The 734-nt window shown below is 74.1% G+C and overlaps 1 protein-coding gene across 2 annotated transcripts in view; it reads right to left on the bottom strand.

Moving 5' to 3' along the window:
* CALM1 (calmodulin 1) overlaps window positions 1–370 on the bottom strand; it is a 7678-nt gene extending 7308 nt beyond the window's left edge. Inside the window, exon 1 of one of the 2 annotated variants that reach the window (XM_019552405.1) lies at window positions 291–370. In XM_019552405.1, coding sequence (XP_019407950.1) covers window positions 291–293 — 3 coding nt within the window. In that variant the 5' untranslated portion in view covers window positions 294–370. The remainder of the gene's footprint in view (window positions 1–290) is intronic. The other variant, XM_019552404.1, reaches the window with a different exon arrangement.
* Between the last annotated feature and the right edge of the window lie 364 nt (window positions 371–734).

Raw genomic sequence — 734 nt, 5'->3', positions numbered from 1 at the left:
CAGAGCACGGCCCTCCCCGCCCCACCCTGGGGCTGGCGCCGCAAGCTGCAGCGGGGGAAACGCAAAAGCGAGGCACGGCTCCTCCGCGCAACAGGCGCCCAGCCTGGCGAAGACACGATGTCGGGGACGGGGCCGCGCCCCTCGCCGCGCAGCGCAGGGCACGTCCGCAGCGCCCCAGCGGGGGAAGGGCCCACTGCGCAGTCCCCGCGGGAGGGGGGGCAGGGAGGGACCCCGGGGGCAGCAGTGCACCGCGCCGCGGCTGCTCCCGGGCGGGCGAGCCGGCTACCTACCATGGCGCTGGTGGCGGCGGCGGCTCCTTGCGAACGGCTTCCTCACAAGTCAGTACTAGGGCAGCAGGCGTGCCGCCGCCGCTATATATAGAGCGTGTATCCCTCCGCCGCGCCCGCCCCGCCCCGCCCCGCGCGGGACTGCGGCGCCTGCCAGCCCCTCCCCACCGCCCGCCTGGCCCTGCCCGGCCCGCGCTTGGGGTTGGCGCCGTCGCCTGCCGGTCCGGGCGCGGGCTGCGTCTCAGCCGGGACATGCGGGCCTGGTGGTGTGGAGCAGCCGGCGGCATCGCCGCAGCGTGGACCCACTTGGGGCAAACCCTCGAGACCGTCCCGGCGAAGCAGCCCCGGCCCCGGGATGGAGGGACTGGGGGGCTCGACGGGGGAGGCCGGGATGACACAGGTCCACCGCTTCCTCTTTTTCACAAATAATAAATTAGAAGCTTTCTC

The sequence above is a fragment of the Crocodylus porosus genome, unplaced genomic scaffold (assembly GCF_001723895.1).
Source record: "Crocodylus porosus isolate Cpor-Errol unplaced genomic scaffold, CroPor_comp1, whole genome shotgun sequence".
Classification (NCBI taxonomy): domain Eukaryota; kingdom Metazoa; phylum Chordata; order Crocodylia; family Crocodylidae; genus Crocodylus; species Crocodylus porosus.
The sequence above is the reverse complement of the archived record's forward strand: the minus strand, read 5'-3'. Positions and strand labels throughout refer to the sequence as shown.